This window comes from Lupinus angustifolius, chromosome LG16 (assembly GCF_001865875.1).
Source record: "Lupinus angustifolius cultivar Tanjil chromosome LG16, LupAngTanjil_v1.0, whole genome shotgun sequence".
Taxonomy (NCBI): Eukaryota; Viridiplantae; Streptophyta; class Magnoliopsida; order Fabales; family Fabaceae; genus Lupinus; species Lupinus angustifolius.
The window spans coordinates 1,585,609-1,603,780 of NC_032024.1; the positions used below are offsets into that span (position 1 = coordinate 1,585,609).

The 18,172-nt window shown below is 33.7% G+C and overlaps 2 protein-coding genes across 4 annotated transcripts in view; both read left to right on the forward strand.

The window, feature by feature from the left end:
- LOC109329571 (serine/threonine-protein phosphatase 4 regulatory subunit 3B-like) overlaps positions 1–14,412 on the forward strand; it is a 16,613-nt gene extending 2,201 nt beyond the window's left edge. Inside the window, exons 2-24 of the mRNA XM_019563259.1 lie at positions 734–814; positions 2,013–2,112; positions 2,245–2,329; positions 2,430–2,479; positions 3,851–3,930; positions 5,011–5,070; positions 6,119–6,218; positions 6,308–6,385; positions 6,482–6,549; positions 6,674–6,742; positions 6,863–6,940; positions 7,027–7,122; positions 9,403–9,473; positions 10,043–10,120; positions 10,231–10,324; positions 11,258–11,362; positions 11,840–12,057; positions 12,153–12,267; positions 12,768–12,899; positions 12,982–13,089; positions 13,164–13,273; positions 13,359–13,463; positions 13,550–14,412. Coding sequence (XP_019418804.1) covers positions 734–814; positions 2,013–2,112; positions 2,245–2,329; positions 2,430–2,479; positions 3,851–3,930; positions 5,011–5,070; positions 6,119–6,218; positions 6,308–6,385; positions 6,482–6,549; positions 6,674–6,742; positions 6,863–6,940; positions 7,027–7,122; positions 9,403–9,473; positions 10,043–10,120; positions 10,231–10,324; positions 11,258–11,362; positions 11,840–12,057; positions 12,153–12,267; positions 12,768–12,899; positions 12,982–13,089; positions 13,164–13,273; positions 13,359–13,463; positions 13,550–14,084 — 2,616 coding nt within the window. The 3' untranslated portion in view covers positions 14,085–14,412. The remainder of the gene's footprint in view (positions 1–733; positions 815–2,012; positions 2,113–2,244; positions 2,330–2,429; positions 2,480–3,850; positions 3,931–5,010; positions 5,071–6,118; positions 6,219–6,307; positions 6,386–6,481; positions 6,550–6,673; positions 6,743–6,862; positions 6,941–7,026; positions 7,123–9,402; positions 9,474–10,042; positions 10,121–10,230; positions 10,325–11,257; positions 11,363–11,839; positions 12,058–12,152; positions 12,268–12,767; positions 12,900–12,981; positions 13,090–13,163; positions 13,274–13,358; positions 13,464–13,549) is intronic.
- LOC109329572 (outer envelope pore protein 16-2, chloroplastic-like) lies at positions 15,426–18,123 on the forward strand. 3 transcript variants are annotated; one of them, XM_019563262.1, is made up of 8 exons: positions 15,426–15,594; positions 15,702–15,753; positions 15,904–15,981; positions 16,334–16,365; positions 16,514–16,547; positions 17,323–17,390; positions 17,748–17,909; positions 17,951–18,123. In XM_019563262.1, the coding sequence occupies exons 1-7, from the start codon at positions 15,457–15,459 to the stop codon at positions 17,889–17,891; spliced, it is 546 nt and encodes a 181-aa protein (XP_019418807.1). In that variant the 5' UTR covers positions 15,426–15,456; the 3' UTR covers positions 17,892–17,909; positions 17,951–18,123. The 3 variants fall into 3 exon arrangements, with proteins under 3 accessions (XP_019418807.1, XP_019418806.1, XP_019418808.1); XM_019563261.1 differs by having other exon boundaries at positions 17,748–18,123; XM_019563263.1 differs by having other exon boundaries at positions 15,910–15,981; positions 17,748–18,123.

An 18,172-nucleotide genomic window follows, 5' to 3' on the forward strand; every position in this document is an offset into this window, starting at 1 on the left:
CCCCCCCACACACACACACACACACATTTGTGGTTGAATTCTTCTCTTTAGCACTCTGTTTCAATTTACGTAGGTGCTGCTCTTGTCACCCTTTGTGGGCTAACTATGTTCTGCTGGTACTATTGCTTGCTGATTTTGGGAATGAAGCTGTTTTTTTTGTAGTTTCTATTTCTTTTTCCTTACCATGTTTGTACTTCTCTCAATTCTAACTTTACTCTACGGAAGTACTGCACACAGTCTAAGAGAAATGCAAGTATTGTCAATTTCTCATTCCATTTATTGCATAGAAACCATTTTGCTGTTTTGGGTCTTGCTTGCTGAAGCTACTTGCTTTACAGTTTACTCTGCTTCCATCTGTCCCTAAAAAATATTTTTGAAGGAAATGAAAAGCTAAGAATGTCCTGAACAAATGCATTGTACTCTGGATCTATTCCGTGTCAGAAAATCACCTTTTTCACAAGAGTCAGCAGTTGGGCTGCCTATGCTTGTTCAACTAATATAATATAATATAATTTCTTCTTCTCTTGCTACTTAATCATTATGATGTATTACAATTTATTCATTCTGGAATTGTTGCATGAAATGTGTTCTCATTTCTCAACAACATTGGTTTCATGTGGATATATATATATATATATATATATATATATATATATATGTATGTATATATATATGAGTTGTTGAGAGGCCTATATGATGTATAACCGAAGTCTTTCTTCTTATTGGATTTCAGCGTGTCAAGGTATACCGTCTGAATGATGATGGGAAATGGGATGACCAGGGAACTGGACACGTTACTGTTGATTATCTGGAGGTTTGTACTCATTTTGATAAAGCTTTCATTTGTGACTAACATGCCTATTATATATGTGTATATGTGTGCATCTGTTTGTCCAGGGTCAGTGCATACCGTTGTTGTTAAAGCGTAGCGTCAACCTTAGAGCGGGAGGGGAGGGTAATATAGTAGAAGTGGTGGAGCGTAACATGAAGTGTAGCTCCACCTAAAATACAAACTTACATTTGAAAAAACACACATATTTGTAGCACCGGTGTTGTTTATATTATTCAGCAGTGGCACCAGTGTTTTTTTGTTTTATTGCGTTGAAAAGTTGCAACGTTTTAGAGCCCACTACGTTTTTTTAGTAGTGATTCTGAAAATTAGAATTATGTAGTGGGCTTGCCGGTTGTGGTAACATGGGCTGGGTAAATTAGTTAAAAATGTGTAAAAAATTAGGTTTAAAGCGCTGGGCTAGGCAGCTCAGGTCGATAACCTGCAAGCTGGAAGGCTTCTTCTCCAATGCGATTTGAGTGGCGCTTCAATGATTCTATGCTCCAATGCATCGCGCCACCATGCTCCGTCTCTTGAACAAGTTTTAGCCTGATCCAACTCGCCATTCACCTTCAAAAGCATTAAATCGCATGCTTCAATGCTTTGTTTCACACTTTTGACAGTCATGGTGCATACAAGTATTGGTAATATTGATGGGCACTGATTTCTTTTAATGTCTAATTATCATTACGTTCACTCCCTCCTCTACTTAAAATGTTTTGGATGAAGTTAACCGCTTAATATGATTCTATTCTGAGTTAACATTTTAGGGATAAGATTAGATTTTTGGCTTCTATTTGGTGTAAAACACATGGTCTTTTCGATGTCGTTCCACTAACTGATATATGAGGGATTGGGCAGCTTTGCTCCATTTAGTTTCTCTATTATCCTGTTTGTTCTATGTTTTGTTATTTTTGTTTAGGAGTTTTCTTTACGCCCCCCTCTTTGTCATTATTTTCTCTTATTCTTATGGATTTCTTTTTTGTATGAAAAATAATTTAATGTGATTTTAATATTCAAATGAAAGAAGGTGGTCTAATGGTAAAAGTACTGTGTTGAAACACAGCCGTTTAGCTTATCCAAAAAAATACAGTCACTCAGTTTATTTTTATCCTTTAATTGGATAATATCGAGTTTCCTTGCATTTACAACGAACAGAAAATCATAATATCCTATATTGCAGCGTTCAGAAGAGCTGGGTTTATTTGTTTATGATGAAGAAGATAATGAGACCATACTTTTGCACCGCATCACTTCTGATGACATTTATAGGAAACAAGAAGGTAAATGGTAGCATTTTATGATTTTTCTCCCTTTTCACTCAATATCTAATGACTACAGTCTATAAGTAATTTGTCGCTTCTTGAAATATAAGAGGTATTATTTTTTATGGAAGACATCCTTTTGTTCTTCAGATACAATTATATCATGGAGAGATCCAGAATATGCTACAGAACTGGCACTTAGCTTTCAAGAGCCTAGTGGATGCTCTTACATATGGTAAGATTAACTAGTAACATTTAATTCTTTACATCTTCTTTGGGTTTTGTTCTGTCTGCTGTCGAATTGACCATATTTACTTCCATGCCTCTTTTTTCAGGGATCATATTTGCAATGTGCAAAGGAATATGCAGTTTAATAATTTAAATAGTAAGTAATGCAAATTTAAATCTCATCATTCCTGTCTATCTGTAGGTTGTCTACATTTTATTACTCTATATGTGGATTTCTTTTTGTTCACTTAAATTTTAACTTGGTCGTCAGTGAAAATTAATTCTTAAGAGTAAGTTATTTGCTTATGGCACAAATATAATGTTTTTTTTTTTGTTTGTTTGTCAGTTATTTATACTGTTTGATTTCATGATTAAGTGCTTTTAATATTGACTTGAACAATTGGTGCTTTATTATTTCAATGCCAATTTGCTGCTATACAAAGCATTCACTCTTGGACTAGAGTCGATGGATTGGTCCTCTTCTTTATGGTATATTCCAAAGATATGACTATCTAGTTCTATATAGTTCCGTTGTTTATCGCCTGTTCCAGCAGGCACATGTGTCTGGGGGTGTTGAAAGTCCCACATGGCCTGCGTCAACTCCAGTAGCACTGTTATCGAATTCACTCAAACCCCCTGCGAAATGGTTTGCACGTCCCAGATTGCGGTACGTTTGAGTACCAGTTCGCCATGGAAATCACCAAAAGTAGCGCACTGCATAACATGTAGAGAGGAAGACAGAGTGGAATGAAATAAAACTCAGAGGGATATCTAAGAGGTAAGAATAGGTTGAGTGACATTTGTTTGAAGATGAGGCTTGAGTTGCTTGAAGTAGCCATGGCTGCTGTACCTTGGAAGTGCAAAAGTTGCAGAAGGGAGAGGAAGCCAGCAACCTTAGAAAGGAAACTATTCAAATGGCCTGGGACAAGTGCCCAACCAAGCATTTTGTTAAAAACTAAACGTTTTTTTAAATCAAAATGAAATGCGCATACCTTAAAGGTCCTAGACATTGGGAAGGAAAAATGGCAGAGAGAAGAGTTTGAATTAGTTTTATTTTTGGATAGTTTTCTTAAAGAAAAAGGCAATTGTAGTTGAAATATTCTCAATTTGAATCTAGTTATTTGATAAATTGTTTTTGAGAGAAGTATGCTAATTATTAACTTTTTATCTTGTATTATTTGGGAGAAGTATGCTAATTATTTAAAAAATTATATTGATATTGTATTAGTTAAGATTTTTGAAGTTACCATGAATCCAAAACATGTACCAACTAATTATACCGCTAGTGTGTCATACATTTAATATAGTAGCATATCACATTTATATCATGTGACTATGTCCTGGAGTGCAGTTTATATATTTTATGGGTAACTCCACTTAATGCAGATTTTAAGATGAAATTTAACACTGACAAATGAGGGCTTTGATTTTTGAATGTTAGTTGTTGTCATTTTGTTGTCTTTATCTGCAGAATCAACTTGTTTGCTACTTTATGGATTTGCTCTGACTGTTTTTGCTGTATATTCAGGTGAGGCATTTCACAGTGTGAATAGCGAGCTAAGGGACTTGCCTGCAGTTGAGCTGTCAACACTTCCCTTAATTCTTAAGGTTTGGGCATATGCATTAATCCTCTCATTTATTTTGTTTCTACCTTTTTATTATAGTTTTGCAATGCCCCCATCACATTTCTCCCCATTTGTTCTCTTTATTGAGAATCAAATTTGGTGCATATGAACTATGCCTATTGTAACCTTTTTTTATCAGCCTACCATAACATTTCTGGTTGAAGATATGGAAGTGCTTGTTTCTGTTTATTTACCATATTTCGTTGCTATCGATCCACTCTCCATCCTAGAAGCAGTTGCCAGCCATTATTACATTGTTTGTCTTTTGTGTCATCTTATTACATTATTATTTTATCAAATTAATATCAGTCTTAAATTATTCTGTCTTTGTTTTCTCTTTTCATCCTTTATCTAAAATCCTGCAAGTCAGCAAGGAGTTTAATTTAATTACCAGAAACAACCTGGTGACTTGATCCTGAACTCTGACCAGTTAAAAAATATTTGATAGATCCTGGTTATTTATACATTCATAACATTTCAACCTACTATCAGTTAGCCATGGGTTGATTGCTTTTACGGCATGCTCTAGCTACCTCTTGCCGGATTTTAATGCAAGGTCCAGTGCAGAACATAATTATTTGTGCAACAATTGGTAAATCAAAGTAGTGATTGATCATCAGTTCAATGACTCAATAGTTTAAAGTTGATCAAGCTTCATTCCTATACAAGGAATTGTGAGACTAGAATTGTAGATCGAATTGTAACTTCCATAATTGTTAAGCATGTTATTTCCTACATGATATTCATCAGTGTTTTTTTACTTGCATTACATCTGTATTGTCCATGTTGACTTGCAATTTACCAATTCAAACATTTGTTAACAATGACTTTTGTCACACATACATATTTTGTTCGGATTTGGCAATGGTTTTTGTATTGGTTTTGCTTTTGTGATATTGCTTTTACTGTTTTCATGGGAAAGCTGTTTCACAATATTTATTGCGGAGTATTATGCAGTACATCGTGGATGGGAATGAGTTGAATTCAGTGCCATGCTCTCCTGTTTTAACTTTCAACAGATTTATTTATGTTGCTTGTACTAAGTTCATCCTTTTCCGAACAGACTGTGGTTGAGAGTGGCATTGCAGACCAGTTGCGGCTTACAGAACTAGTATTAAATGATGTAAGTTAAAATTAACCTATAGCATTTATGCTTGTGATGTCTTAATAGGTAGGCATATACATTCTGCAGTATTTGGTGATGCCTTACTATATCTAATGACCTATAGATCACACTTTAATTGAAGCTCCTATCCTTTGATTGCAATCATTTTGTTTTTGTTTTTGTTATTTTATCTTGATAATAATTTCATTAGCTATAACTTCTGTTGTTGTGTTCAGTATGCTGTACTGATGTAGTATAGACTTAGGAATTTCTTGTCTTATCTGAATATATAATCAAATTTGTTTATGGTATTGACATTGAGAACATTGGGCAGCTTTCTGTTAGATTTGTATGGTCATATGTAGGAAAAGAATCCGGACCATAGAGATAAGATGTACGGTGTAATTATTTAAGTCTTCTATAACTTCTTTTTTGTGCAATGTTTCGTGACTTTCCTTGTAAAAGCTGTTGATATTTGTTGCCGTCAAATAAATTTGAATGATGTGATTTCCATTTTTCCTGTAAAATTTGAGGTATGTCTCTTCTCTCTTGTATGATTTGTTGACAGCATATTTCCTGATGGGATTGTAAATTTGTTAATAATGTATAGCATGTGATTTGTAATTTGAGGCAAATGGCTTGTTATGAGGGTCACACTGTTGATTTCAACGTGAAATCAACATGCACTATTATATCCTAATGCTAATTAAAAATGCCTGTCATGATCCTATATGCACCCAAAAACAATTGCTCACACCCAAATGGATGGACCACCCGTCTGGACGGATGAACCACTGGTCTGGCTATGTACAGCTACTTACACTGACGAATGGCCCACATGTCTGGGTTTGAACAATGATTTTTGGGTGTTGGTATATTTGTCCATATTATTATTGGTTAACCAATGTGTGTTTCTTTTATATTCTGATTTCTGATTCCTATGTATAGACTATACGTCACGTTGCTCATCTATATGTCAGCGTGCCTAACATTTTTTGTAAACTCAATCTTTTTTTCTCCTTTTATGTTTTCTGAATTCCTTTTTAATTTTATTTTTTAAATGCAGCAAGATTTTCTCCGGAAGCTGGTGGAAGTATTTAGAGTTTGTGAAGACTTGGAAAATATGGATGGCCTTCATATGATTTTCAAAATAGTGAAAGGGATCAGTCAGTATTCATTATTATGACTTTTTTATTTCAATACCTGTGTTATATATCTCTTTCTTCATTTTCTTGATATATTTGTTTTCCTGTAGTTTTGCTGAATAGCACACAAATTTTTGAGAGAATATTCAGTGATGAATTCATAATGGACATTATTGGTTCCCTTGAGTGTAAGTTCATTCTGCATAATTTATATTTCAACTTTTGTGCAATTAGTCATCATATAATGGCTTATAAACTTGAACTTCTTGTTTGTGTTATTTCAGATGATCCGGAGGTTCCTCATTTTAAACATCATCGTAAATTTTTAAAAGAACATGTTATTTTTAAAGAGGTATATTTTATGACCTGATTATTTGTTTTATTTTGGGGAGAGAAGCAAAGGTGGTAGGTTGATCTGTTCATCTGAAGGAAATTTTACTTCTTACTGATAGTGTTTCACAATTTCCTTTTTGTAGGCCATACCAATAAAAAATAATCTAGTGCTATCAAAGATACATCAGACATATAGAGTTGGTTTTTTGAAGGTTTGGCTCCTTGTAAACCTCTAATTGTTGTTTGCTATTTTTTTAAGTGATATTTTAGGCCTCAAATTGTTTATCTATTATTTTTTAAATGCGATTCTTACATTCTCTTGCTGCTGTTAGGATATTGTTTTGGCTAGAGTACTGGATGAGGCTACTATTGCAAGTTTTAATTCCATAATACATGCAAACAATGCGACCGTAAGGATTTTATTTATATAATGAATATTTATCATTTATTATATTGGTTATTTTATCTTTATTTTTAATGTGCTGTTATTTTTTAGGTTGTTTCATTATTGAAGGATGACAATACATTTATCCAGGAGTTGTTTGCTAGGTTCAAATCACCCACCACCTCTCTAGAATCGAAGAAAGATATGGTAAGCTCTCCTGAAATTTTTTATTTATTTCTTGTAATCATATGATAATGCCACTGAAATATTTCCAGCACAGCATTGTTATTTTCCCTTTGTAGTCATGTAGCTTATTATATGCGTGCAGTTACATTTGATGAAGTTTTACTTAAAGAGGAAATAGAATTCCAGTGTGAGGTTGTGCTAATAAATGGTAGTCATAGTTCTGTGCACTTTCTTTAGGTTTTCATTCTGTCAATTATTGTTCTTTTTCTTTTTGTTTCCAGACCAGTTTATTTGTTTCTATTAGAGAATAACAATTAGTTATTCTTATGCTGAGTAAATTAGGTTATGCTGAGTACATTGGCTTATTTGTCACATGCACAATAAGCCAATTTAACACATGCCTAATTAGTTGTTAGGTTGTTATTTCAGTAACTAACTTATGTTAGTTACTGATTTCTCTTCTTTCTGTTTGCTATCTCTTTATTTAAAGAGATAAGCCTTCTCTTTGTAATTCAAGAAAAGAATGCAATAAATAAAAGTTTTCAAATATATTCTTCTTTTTATCTTTTCACAGTTTCCAAAATGAAAAAAAAGTCAGTTTGTATATTTCTCAAAGTACTGTTGTAGACATGAGTACCTCTTGTCCTTTGATTTTAATCTTGATGACACTATATATGCCTTAGAGCTTCCTTTGATCTCTAGTTTCCATCTCGGTCATAACACTCACATGTTCCATCTTGCTAATGTGAAATCATGGATGTAAGTTTTTTTATAATTATATCCTTGGTAATTTTCAATACTGTCTTTAATTGGGAAAATGATTCATTTCATCCCATATTTTCCCCTTAGCTGGAAGAAGGCAGAAAAAAATATTAGAAGTCTTTATATTGTAAGGCTTCCTTCACCAAATTACATATCACATCACCTTAGAACACACTCGATTAGGAAATATTCCTTTTCTCTTTCATTTTTTATTTTTCTTGGAGGAAGAGTCATTCAATGAGATATGCACTACATGAGATGACTTGGTTTAGAAGAATTATTTTTACTAATATATTACTAGTATAGCCGGGGTCGAGCATTTGGTCACCATTATCTTTCAAAATGGATTGTGCATGCTTGATCTTTATTGTTATTATAAATAATAATTGCTATGTATGATAATAATAATCAAGCCTTAGCCTCACTAGGTGACATTGGCTATATGGATTGAATGCTGCCATAATGTTCTATCATAAATCATTTTTATTGACAAAGCATTGATCTCTGAATCTTTCCTAATTGTTTCCCTATAGTTTTTTTTGGCCTTTCTTTGCCTCTAGAAGTTGGAGTAACCTCCATTTGATATACTATCCTTGTTGAGCCTTCTAACGAGTAACGACCTCTTCCACACATGCTAATACCACCTATGGTGCAATTTATCATCTTTTCTACAATAGGAGCTAGCTCATTTTCCCCCTTAATGCGCTCATTCCTAATCCTATTTTGTCTAGTGTGTTCACTCATCCAATGCAACATTCTCACCTCTGCTACATCGAATTTATTCTCTTGTTGACATTCAACCACCCAACATCAAATCCATATAACATTGGAGTCATATAGGTATGTGGTAAAATCCCCTCAAACTTGAGTGATACCTTTCTTCCAAATATGACACTGGGATTACTTTGCCGTTTCATCCACCTCACTTGAATCCTATGATTTACAATTCTCTCAATTTCCCATTGTGTTGTATGATTGACCCAAGATACTTGATTTTAGTAACTTGTGATATGGTATGATCTCCAATCTTTACCTCTATTGTGGGATCTGTCCACCTCTTACTAAATTTTCCCTCTATATTCCGTCTTACTTTAACTTATATGTTATTTTAAAATTAGCCGCTATATTCTAGCTTCCAATTTAATTCTTCTCTCTATTCTCCAGCTAGGAGAATATCATTTGTTAAAAGCATGCATTATATGGCATCAACAGTTATATCATCAGGTCCAATCGCTTTGTGAATTTTCGTCCTTTTCAAAACTTCTTTCACCTCCAACTCCCGAATTCTACACTAAAATGTATAATTTTGATCATCTTCTTTAGTGTTAACCTATCAGAATGCAAAGAATCATGATCATAGCTTGTGAAAGTAACTGTTCCATCTTTCCATGATGTGTGTGTATATATATTTATTAAGTTTTCCTATCTTTTAGTGTTGGATTGCTTTGATGTTGGTGCTGTCGGTTTTTAAAAGTTGATGATCAACCTTAACACTGATTTTTGTTTGAATTTTAATTTGCCTCTCTATGGGTTGGACAGGTCTATTTCTTGCATGAGTTTTGTAATTTAAGCAAGAACTTACCAATGGTCCAACAGCTTCAGCTTTTTAGGTACATTACATCTGGAATGGTACTTCTTTGACACACGACCTGTGTAAAGTATCTTCTTTCATTTTTAAGAATCAATTGCTAATTTGTGAATTCTTCTTTGTAATTATTTAGGTAGAGTTTTGTATTGCCTCTCAAGTTTGTGTTCTTTTATTTTCTTTAGAAGCAATTTGATTGAACTTCTCAAAAGCTGTTGTTGTTGCTTCTTTCTAGTCTGCAGTAGTGGTGCCTTGTATTTACTTTTAATTTTCCACTAACCTTTAAACTACAATCATACTTGTTTTGTAGTACACGAGGTAGCTTCAGTTTTGTCTTCTCATAACTGTGCTTAACATGTTTTTAACTTGCGCAACAGCTTTTAAAAGCAATTTTTGAGATATAGCTATCAGACACTATGTCTATGGTAGATCTTCAATGCTATTTTTATTAGTAAGCCCTCACAAAACTGTCCCATGTAGAACTGATACCTAATTCATCATTGTTATTTGTTTTTTTTTAATTTTTTTCTATTCCTTTTTGTAATGTCACTAAGTCTCATTGGTTATTCAATTTGAACTTGAAATGTTTTGCAGGGATCTGACCAATGAAGGCATCTTTGACATTATTACTGATATTTTGCAAAGTGAAGACAAGAAGCTTGTGCTTACTGGGTACTGAAGCCACTTTGTCACTTTAATTTGTGTAGAATTTTCTGCTGACTGTTCTGTTTTTACATTTGTTATCATTAATTGATAAGTGGAAATCATTATGATGGTTGCAGAACAGATATCCTCATGCTCTTCTTGAATCAGGATCCTAATCTTCTGAGGTCCTATGTCGTTCGGAAGGAAGGTGTTACTCTTCTAGGACTATTGGTAAGTTTTGTATGCAAATTAGGTTACATGTTATTTCTAGGTGACATGTTTGTAGAGAAATAGTTTTAATTAAAGAAGCTTGTTGGTTCACCTAAAGAAGTGATAAAATAAAAATATCATTGGCTGTTTAATTCTAATTTTGTAAAGGAGAACCACCTTTAGAAGGCAGGCTAACTATAGGATAAAGTTTTCATAGTTGTTTTTTCTAATGTGATCTGTGGCTCATGCTCCTCCGTTGGGTTGGAGTTCTCTATCAATAGTCCTAGAAGTGTATGTATCAAAGTTTTGTAATCTGGGAGGCTGGGAATGCATTAATTAGATCTTGATATTGGGAGTTATAGTAAGTGATTTTCTAATGCTTTCTTACATTCATTAGTCGATCAATTACTCATCTATGTTTTTTGAAAGCTAGCCCAAGAGGTAGGGTCTGGGTTATAAGCTAAGCTAATTCTGTGCCCACAGAAATGAGCCCAATTTGTAGGTCTAAGCTTGGCTCCCCTTAAAGGTCATGAGCTGTTTGAACTCAACAAGCCTTTGATGGACCTTTATTAACTTAGCATTTTAAGCACAATAAGTTAAGGATCCATGTTATAACAATATGTCAATATATATATATATATATATATATGCACACACACACACAACAACATGTTAGTAATGCTCTAACCATAAATCATGTTTATTAACAAAAATGTATATATGGTTAAAAATATTGGACCAGATAACAAAAATGCTTACATATATATTAACTTACAACATCATTCTTACTATCATGATTAGCTTGAAAGCTGAAGCTTGGCTCCTTTATCAAATGAGTCATATTTTCTCTTTGCTGAGTTGTTATTAAGCCGAACTGGTGAGCAGGCTCACACTAACTGGCTCGACTCCTCTCTAATTCTATGAATAGGTATTTACAACTTCTGTCACATATAGGTTAAAGGAATGATAACAGATTTTGGAGATGACATGCATTGCCAATTTCTTGAGATTCTTCGCAGTTTATTGGACTCTTGCGCATTGTCTGGAGCAGGAGCACAGGTTACTCTTTCTGCTGTTCTTTGTTTTTTCTCTCAATTTATCCTTTCTTTTTAAGTGACCCTTTCTTGGTTCAAAAATGCTACACAATATTATTTTACTTTTCTCTTTTTAGTTTTGGGTGTCTGTTTATGGGACAAATGTTTAATTGATATTGATAAATATTATTTAACATCCTGGATTCCTGATATTAGTTGTTTATGGATTTAGACACCTTTAAATATGGACTTATTTATTTGTAACATTGATAATTATTAGTTTTCTCTTTTTTGTGAGGGAGGGGGTGCTTTTCTTACTCTAAGGCTTTACATTTGCAGTCAGGTTTAAAATTTGAATGTTGTGTGAAAAACTTGTTAGTTGGAGTTAATTGCTGGCTTGAATTCTTTCTTCTTTTTCATTGCGTATGAGGACAGTCTCAATCTAGGATTGCTAGATGGTTATTCCTTGACTCCTTATTAATTTTTTAGTTTCGTCTGACAGAGGGACACTATTATTGACATTTTCTATGAGAAGCATTTGGGTCAACTGATCGAAGTGATAACATCATCTTGTCCTTCAGAAAATGTTGCTTGTGGAAGCAACAAACCAAAAGGTCCTGGCCTAGGAGTTCAGTATCAGAGTGCGACAAAGGCAGAGATACTATCAAATATATGTGAATTACTAAGCTTCTGTGTCCTACATCACCCATACAGGATAAAGTATTTCCTTGCTGCTCAGCAGTCTGCCTTAACCAGGATCGACTTTTTGTTGCTTATCATGTAAATATGACTGGGTATCTCTTTACTTTTCGCAGGTGCAACTTCCTTCTTAATAATGTGATTGATAAAATTTTGTTACTGACACGGAGAAGAGAGAAATACCTTCTTGTTGGTGCTGTCCGGTTTGTTCGTACTATTCTCTCACGCAATGTACGTTTTAACATATCTGCAGTAACTTTGTATGATTCATGAGTTGCTAGGTTTAATGATATGGTATCTGAGTTTTGTCAACAGTTGCTGCTATGCAGGATGGTGTGGCTGGTTTTAGGTTCTCCGGGATGAAAATTAAAATATAATAACTTTCCTACTATTTTGTCACTTCACTGATGAGCTATAAGAAAATAAGACATGTCTTATGTTATATTGTTGAATTGCACCGGCAATACCTAAAGAGTTTTGCTAAGTTTATGTTGGTAGCTTTTAATGTGTTGTCTCTAAATTCGTGTATAATTTGTTGTTCTTGTGATATTATGTCTGAAATTCAAAATCTAATCAATTTTGTCCGGGCCATTCTTCTTTGTTTTTAAGCTGTAACTGTGATTCTTTCTTTTTCTGTCCTTTCTTTTTGCTATACAATTCTTGTTTAATGCATATTTGTGGTGGATCGCCCTTATATTTGAGATATCTAACAGTTTGAGGTTATTCTGCAGGACGAGCATCTGATAAATCATTTTGTTAGAAACAACCTGCTCAAACCAATTGTAGATGCCTTTGTTGCTAATGGCAATCGTTACAATCTGCTAAATTCTGCAGTTCTCGAGCTTTTTGAGTATATTCGGAAGGTACCGACAATCTGATACATTTATTAATTGTGGATGTTAAATACCTCAAGCATTTTGTGGCTGATGAAGTTGTATAATGCAGGAGAACCTGAAATTATTACTAAAATATATAGTTGATTCTTTCTGGGACCAGCTTGTTAAATTTGAGTATTTGGTTTCCATTCGCGCACTGAAAGTGAAATATGAGCAGGTACCTCTTATTGTGTTGACCCATTTCTTGTCCCAAGTCCCAACATTGTTTTTAGCTTATATGCTTGTTTGCAGTGTTTGGATAATTTTGGGACAGAAGGTACTGCTAATCTGTCTGATCTTCGAAGACGAATTGATGAACGTGCTCTGGAGAAAGAAGAAGAAGACTACTTTAATGAGGACAGGTAAATATCTTTCATGAGACTGTTGAAGAATAGTTTTTTTGTACATCTAGCTTGGAGTCCCTTTTGACTTTGGTGATTTGATCAGTGATGAGGAGGATACAACTTCTGCATCTGTTTCACATGATAAAAAAGGGCAGCAAAAACAACCTACTATAATCAATGGAGTTGCTGCAAGTTTCTCACAGTTAAGGTTTGTTGGTTTTTCGTTGTATTTGATTTGCCCAATTTTCTCGTTTTCATCTTTTGTAAACTAATGTATTTGTCTTGATTTCTTAGTCCTAGGTCTGGTGGTCTTGTTGACTACGATGATGATGAGGATGATGAAGACTACAGGCCACCGCCAAAGAAGCATCCAGAAACTTCTGAAGATGGTGAAGGGACAATGGAGTCTCTCAGGCTGAAAAGGAAATTGCCTCCAAAGAACAAGGAACCAGAGCTTGTGAAGAAACAGAAGTTGTCTAAAAATTCAAAACCAAAAGATAATGTTTTTGCTGCCTTGTGCTCAACATTGAGTCAGGTCGTGATGCCTGGGAAGAAGACTGCAATCAACATTCATACTGGTCCTTGGAAAATTGATGGGAGGATGAGCCCGAGTGAGGACAATCAAGAAAAGGAGCTGAATGTTGTGAGAAGCGGCTCTGAGAATAGCGACACAGTAGCTGAAGAAAACCATGTAGAGAAAGAGACTGCTGCCTCCAAGTACTATTCTGATAGGTCGCAAGCGACTTCAGATAATGGACAGTTGAGTGGCGAGGAAAATCCTCTAGTTTCACCAAATTCCTCGCCAGAGATGACCGTAAATGGATCATAAGCTGAAGAGCAGATTGTTTGTGCTATGATGACCTATGGATTTGTTGGTGGCAAAGTGTTGCTGTGCATAAGCTGAAGCCGAGACAATAGAATTCTTTCTACAAAGTGGTAACTTATGATTGTTCTGTTGAGAGGACATGTGAAGATATGTACAGTGGTACTGAGAGGCTAGAAGATATTAATACAGCAACTTGATCTGCTCATATGCTTTGTTTGACTATTTCAGACTTTGAGCATCATAGTTGTTGGTTTTGTAACATTCACCATAAATAACTCTCATGTGTCCGTTTTCTTCTCACTGTTTTTTGCATCTTTCAGATCACTTTTCACAATTTTTAAATTTAGTTGTATGAACTTTTCGATAGGAGGTGCCAATATCTGTCCTACATAGGTTCTGCAGTTTTGTCATAGTAATTGGAATTCCGTTAGTTAGCTTTATCGTGTGTTTTGGCTTCATTATTTCATTCCCTTACAAGTAGTGTCACCTAGTAGTTGATATTTGAAAAGTGAAAATAACTAGTAATTTACTAGATGAGGGCATTTGTCAATCATCTCTACTCCTATATTAAAATTCGTATAAGGATTACAAGGTAAATGTAAATGGATTTAATATGTATACACTGAGAGTGTAAATATTTTTTACATTGTTAGTCGATTATCCACCATTGATTTATTAACCATCATTGACTTTCAAACAAAAGTAATACAAATTAATGGTGGATGATGTGTTGACAATGTAAAAAACTTTACACATTTTAAACTCAATGTAAATACACCTTACACTATTCCTGGGTTTGAAATGTGTTGAATGATCTTTATTCGGTTATTATTATTTACTAGTTATTAACAATGTGGATTCTACTCTATGTATTTAAAACTTCAAATGAGTATTAACCAAGAACCCAAAAAATCTTATTAAGAAATTTGAGTTTGAATATTCAATGTTATGAACTAAGGCTTACAGCTTGCCTTCCTATTTAGAGCCCACGTATTCCTATATGTTAATAAGACATTTATATTACGATTATTTTAACTCAGGTAAAAGTATGTGTAACTCATTTATTTAAAAAAGTTTCGGAGAGATGAATGAAATGCTTATTAAAATATAGAAAAAATAACGAGTATAGTATAATTGTTAAGAATATATTTGATGAGGTATTCAATGAATGAAAATTGAAATGGATTTGAATATATGAGTAATTAGTAGCAGGTTGAATTAGTCGTTGCAGTGAATAGTGGTGTCAAATTTATGATTAGCCACGTGTGGGTTCATCTATACACGTGTTGTTGAACCCATCATCAATTTCACCATAATAATACATGTACATTGATTCATTCATCTCTCATTCTTTCTTTATTGTTATTGTTTGAAGATGAATCTTAAGACAAGCAGTAACTTAGAAACAAGATCTTTGCTTGATGAACTTTGCAACTTTGAAAAAGGAACAGTCTTCGATCTTGGTCACCCTCTTCTTAACCGTATCACTCATTGTTTCCTCAATGCTGCTGGGGTCATCACTCTTTCATTTCTATCTTCTTTTCCATTCATTTTCATTTTCACTTTCACTTTCACTTTCATTTTCTATTTTTGTCTCTAATTATTTTCTTTATATTCCAGATTGGAGCGGTTCAAGCTGTGGCCCGTGATGCTTATTTCACTGCTATCCAAGGTCTTTTCTTTTTCTTCCTATTTTTGTTTATAACCTACATCATACATGCATGCATGCACATAAAGTTTGTTTTTTATGCTATGTTTAACACAAAATTAATTAAATATTAATTTGTTAACATGGTGATTCCTAATATGGAATGATATATAGGTACAGGGGTTGATGGTAGTGGCGGTATACCACCAGAAATTTCATCTGTCAAGAAAAATGGTTTCCCAGGTCTAAGAGGTATATATATATATATGAACCCTAGCCCCATTTATTTGTAAAGTTATATCCACAACAACAACAAAGCTTTTATCTCATTGGGTGTAGTCAGTGATCTACACATAAATCATGTTGTGTGTAGAGTTATATCTACATATAACATTAGTGTTAATGGAATAAAATTGCAAATATACAGACATGTAACTTCAAACACTAGTTTTGGTATAATCACACCAAAGAGGGAGAAAAAAAGTGTCCACTATTTTTTATGTCTCTTCATTGTTATACTGAACTGACCTAGTTTCTAGAAGGAGAAGAAGCTAAAAGTTGTGAAAATATTTATATCCTTTTTATTTTGTGTTTGTGCATTCAGGAGAGACAAGCAACAAATCTCTTGAGGCCATGGTGAGTTTTTAACCTTGGAACATTCATATATGTACTTTTCCTACAACAACCCTTCAAATCTTGGTTTACTTGTTATGGAACTTTACCATGTTGTTATATTTTATCAAAACAAAATTCCTCAGCTATGTTGCCTTTCTTTCTTCCTCAGGTGAAGAGCGCAGGAAAAGAGTCCTTACAATGGGGTAAATGATATATTAGTTATATACTTTATTAAGAGACCATTTGGTTTTGTCATAACTCATATCAGTAGTGAATTTTGAATTTTCTAGTATCAATGATTGTTTTTAGGTGTGTAGTAACTTGCATTTGCCAAATTTGTAAGGCCAATTTGAGCCTAACTACATTATCTATTTCCCTCATGATCATGTTCTGTCCTTTGCTGTGTGTTTTTTAATTTCATCCACAATTATTTATAATATATATATAATGAAAACAATAGAGCATATATCACTATAGTTAGCACAATAAAAATCGAAGTAAATATCTATGCACCAATAATGTAAGAGACACTATCATCTACCATTCAAGTGATTCAAGTGTTAGTCATTTCCGACTCGTATTATACTCAGAAGTTCTAGAGAATGAAAAATGTATTGAAATTTATAGAGGAAAAATAGTCTTCAAGAAGAGACTGAGAGTAATTGAAGAGATCAAAGTATAACAAAATTTCTTAATCATTAAACCACTAAGCAGGTTCATGATTCAAATGATATAGTAAACTTAGAAAAGTGCACTACCCAGTCATGTGCTCCACGAGCTTCTTTCAGCCCATATGTAAGACCTGAATACATTCCTGCAGCCAATCCTGCAAAATCATGCCCATATAAGAAGATTTTACCTTCAAAATTTTGTGATAATTGAAATTTATATATATATATATATATATATATATATATAAATTTCAATTATCACAAAATTTTGAAGGTAAAATCTTCTTATATGGGCATGATTTTGCAGGATTGGCTGCAGGAATGTATTCAGGTCTTACATATGGGCTGAAAGAAGCTCGTGGAGCACATGACTGGGTAGTGCACTTTTCTAAGTTTACTATATCATTTGAATCATGAACCTGCTTAGTGGTTTAATGATTAAGAAATTTTGTTATACTTTGATCTCTTCAATTACTCTCAGTCTCTTCTTGAAGACTATTTTTCCTCTATAAATTTCAATACATTTTTCATTCTCTAGAACTTCTGAGTATAATACGAGTCGGAAATGACTAACACTTGAATCACTTGAATGGTAGATGATAGTGTCTCTTACATTATTGGTGCATAGATATTTACTTCGATTTTTATTGTGCTAACTATAGTGATATATGCTCTATTGTTTTCATTTATTGAGAACAATGTTTACATCACAATTTATTATTTTGAATGCAGAAAAACAGTGCAGTTGCTGGAGCAATAACTGGGGCAACCCTTGCACTTACATTGGAAGACTCCACTCATGAACATATTATGCAGTGTGCTATCACTGGGGCTGCTATCTCCACTGCTGCAAATCTTCTCACTGGAATTTTCTAAATGGGTGCCTTGTTCTTTTTAGATCAATAACCTTTTTTTTGGGTTCTGAATTATGTCACTTATGGGTACATATTTAAGATGAATTTGCTTCTTAAATTTTAACTTGTCATTGGTGACGTCCTTATCAAAGGGTTTTAAATTATTGTAGCTTGGCCAAAGTAAGCCTATTTTCTCAATAATAACTCTTGACTTGCTAGAAAATAATCTCAATAATATGAAAGCTTTTAGGAAATTTTTTAGCATACATTGTGTTCTTTGAAGCTGATTTCTTTGGAGCATAA